At 58.1% G+C, this 1,467-nt stretch overlaps 1 protein-coding gene across 1 annotated transcript in view; it reads right to left on the bottom strand.

Moving 5' to 3' along the window:
- Positions 1–645, bottom strand: part of MNEG_9826 (hypothetical protein) — a gene marked incomplete at both ends in the record, with an annotated part of 2,739 nt that extends 2,094 nt beyond the window's left edge. The window contains 2 exons of the mRNA XM_014041704.1: positions 43–57; positions 610–645. Of these exons, the coding sequence (XP_013897158.1) occupies positions 43–57; positions 610–645 (51 nt within the window). The remainder of the gene's footprint in view (positions 1–42; positions 58–609) is intronic.
- Between the last annotated feature and the right edge of the window lie 822 nt (positions 646–1,467).

Below are 1,467 nucleotides of genomic sequence, written 5' to 3' on the forward strand. Positions count from 1 at the left end.
GGGGGGGGGGGGGGGGAGCTGCAGGCAGCGGCGGTGGCGCACCCTCAGGTTGTCCATCTGCAAGAGGTGTGCAAGATATCAGAGGCGAATGGGGGAGACGTCAGCGCTTTGTAGGGTTGCTGGTCATAGATGTGCGGCGGGGCACGCAAGGTTAAGTGCATGCCATGCGCCCAGCCAGCAGTTGCGCAATGAAGGTGCGGTGCGCGACCGTGGCGCACCTTCTCCTCCATCAGGTTCTCGACTTCAGCAGAATTAGCCACAAACCGCCCTTGGATCCTCTGCGCTGAGGCGAGGCTTGCTTCAGTGTTGCACATGATGACAGAGCTTGCATATCCGCCCGTCATGCTTGTTTGACAGTGCAGATGCCCGGTGGCGCAAGCATTTCGCAAGCCTCACCTGATGCTTAGCGTTGAGGCGCCTTTCCAGGGCAACATATCGGTCAACCTGCACAGGTGGCGGCAGGTGGCAGTTGAGAGCGCCCGATACGTACAGTATTGGAGCGCAGCAGCAGCAGGAGCAGCAGCAACAGCAGGAGCAGCAGCAACAGCAGCTGAGGCGTGGTGTCGGTGCGCCAAGACCGTGTTCCTGTCGCTGCAACCCGCAGCTCACCTCCTCCTCCGACATGCTGTCCTCTTCCTCCGACATGTGGTCGTCGCTTGACAAGTGGGGTGGGTTGTGTGACATTCTCAGGTCAGTCTAGGTGATCTGATCTAAAAAGAAAGAAAAACGGGAGCACAGCGATGGCAGGAGAAGGAGAATACTATACTGAAGCAAATATGGGGGGTGCGAAAGTGCAAAAGGCTTATAAGTAGGAGCTGCCGGCGTTTGACTTCCCGTTCAGGCGCGGCACCGCGTTTCGCTGCCAAGCCAGTCCGGAAGTAGACAGTAGGACGGTTTGAATAGATGAAATATGAAGATTGGTTGTAGCACAGGTGAAACCAGGGGTCGCTGGCTTGGCGGGCATGCTGAGTCAGCTGCTCCATGCCGGCGGGGGTGCGTGGGTGCAGCTGAATGCATGTACCTGTACTCATGTATATGAATGGCACCTCCTGTACCTATCTGCATTTGAGATTGGGTGTGTGCTCTTGCGTGTGTTATCATGCGATCCGCGCGCGTTCTCGGACAGCAACTGGCCCTGTGCTCCATCTGCTGCAGCAAGCGTTTCCGAGCGCTGCAGCAGCTGCTCAAACCCTCGACCTGCCAGCACTGGCCTGCCGCAAAAGGGCGGGGCAAGCATGGGGTAGGTCGCTGATCACGGCAGCAGGCTGTGCTCCTGAATCCTGCCGCTTGTGCGATAAGGCAAAGCCGGCAACGGCAAGGCAGCAGGTAGTGCTGCAGACCGCAAGACCTTGACGGTCACCGCCACCTCACACTCCTCACATCAATCAGAGACGCCATCGCGAGACGGGAGAGAGAGAGAGAGAGAGAGAGAGAGAGAGAGAGAGAGAGAGAGAGAGAGAGAGAGAG

This window comes from Monoraphidium neglectum, assembly GCF_000611645.1.
Source record: "Monoraphidium neglectum strain SAG 48.87 unplaced genomic scaffold scaffold02077, whole genome shotgun sequence".
In the NCBI taxonomy this organism is placed as follows: Eukaryota; Viridiplantae; Chlorophyta; class Chlorophyceae; order Sphaeropleales; family Selenastraceae; genus Monoraphidium; species Monoraphidium neglectum.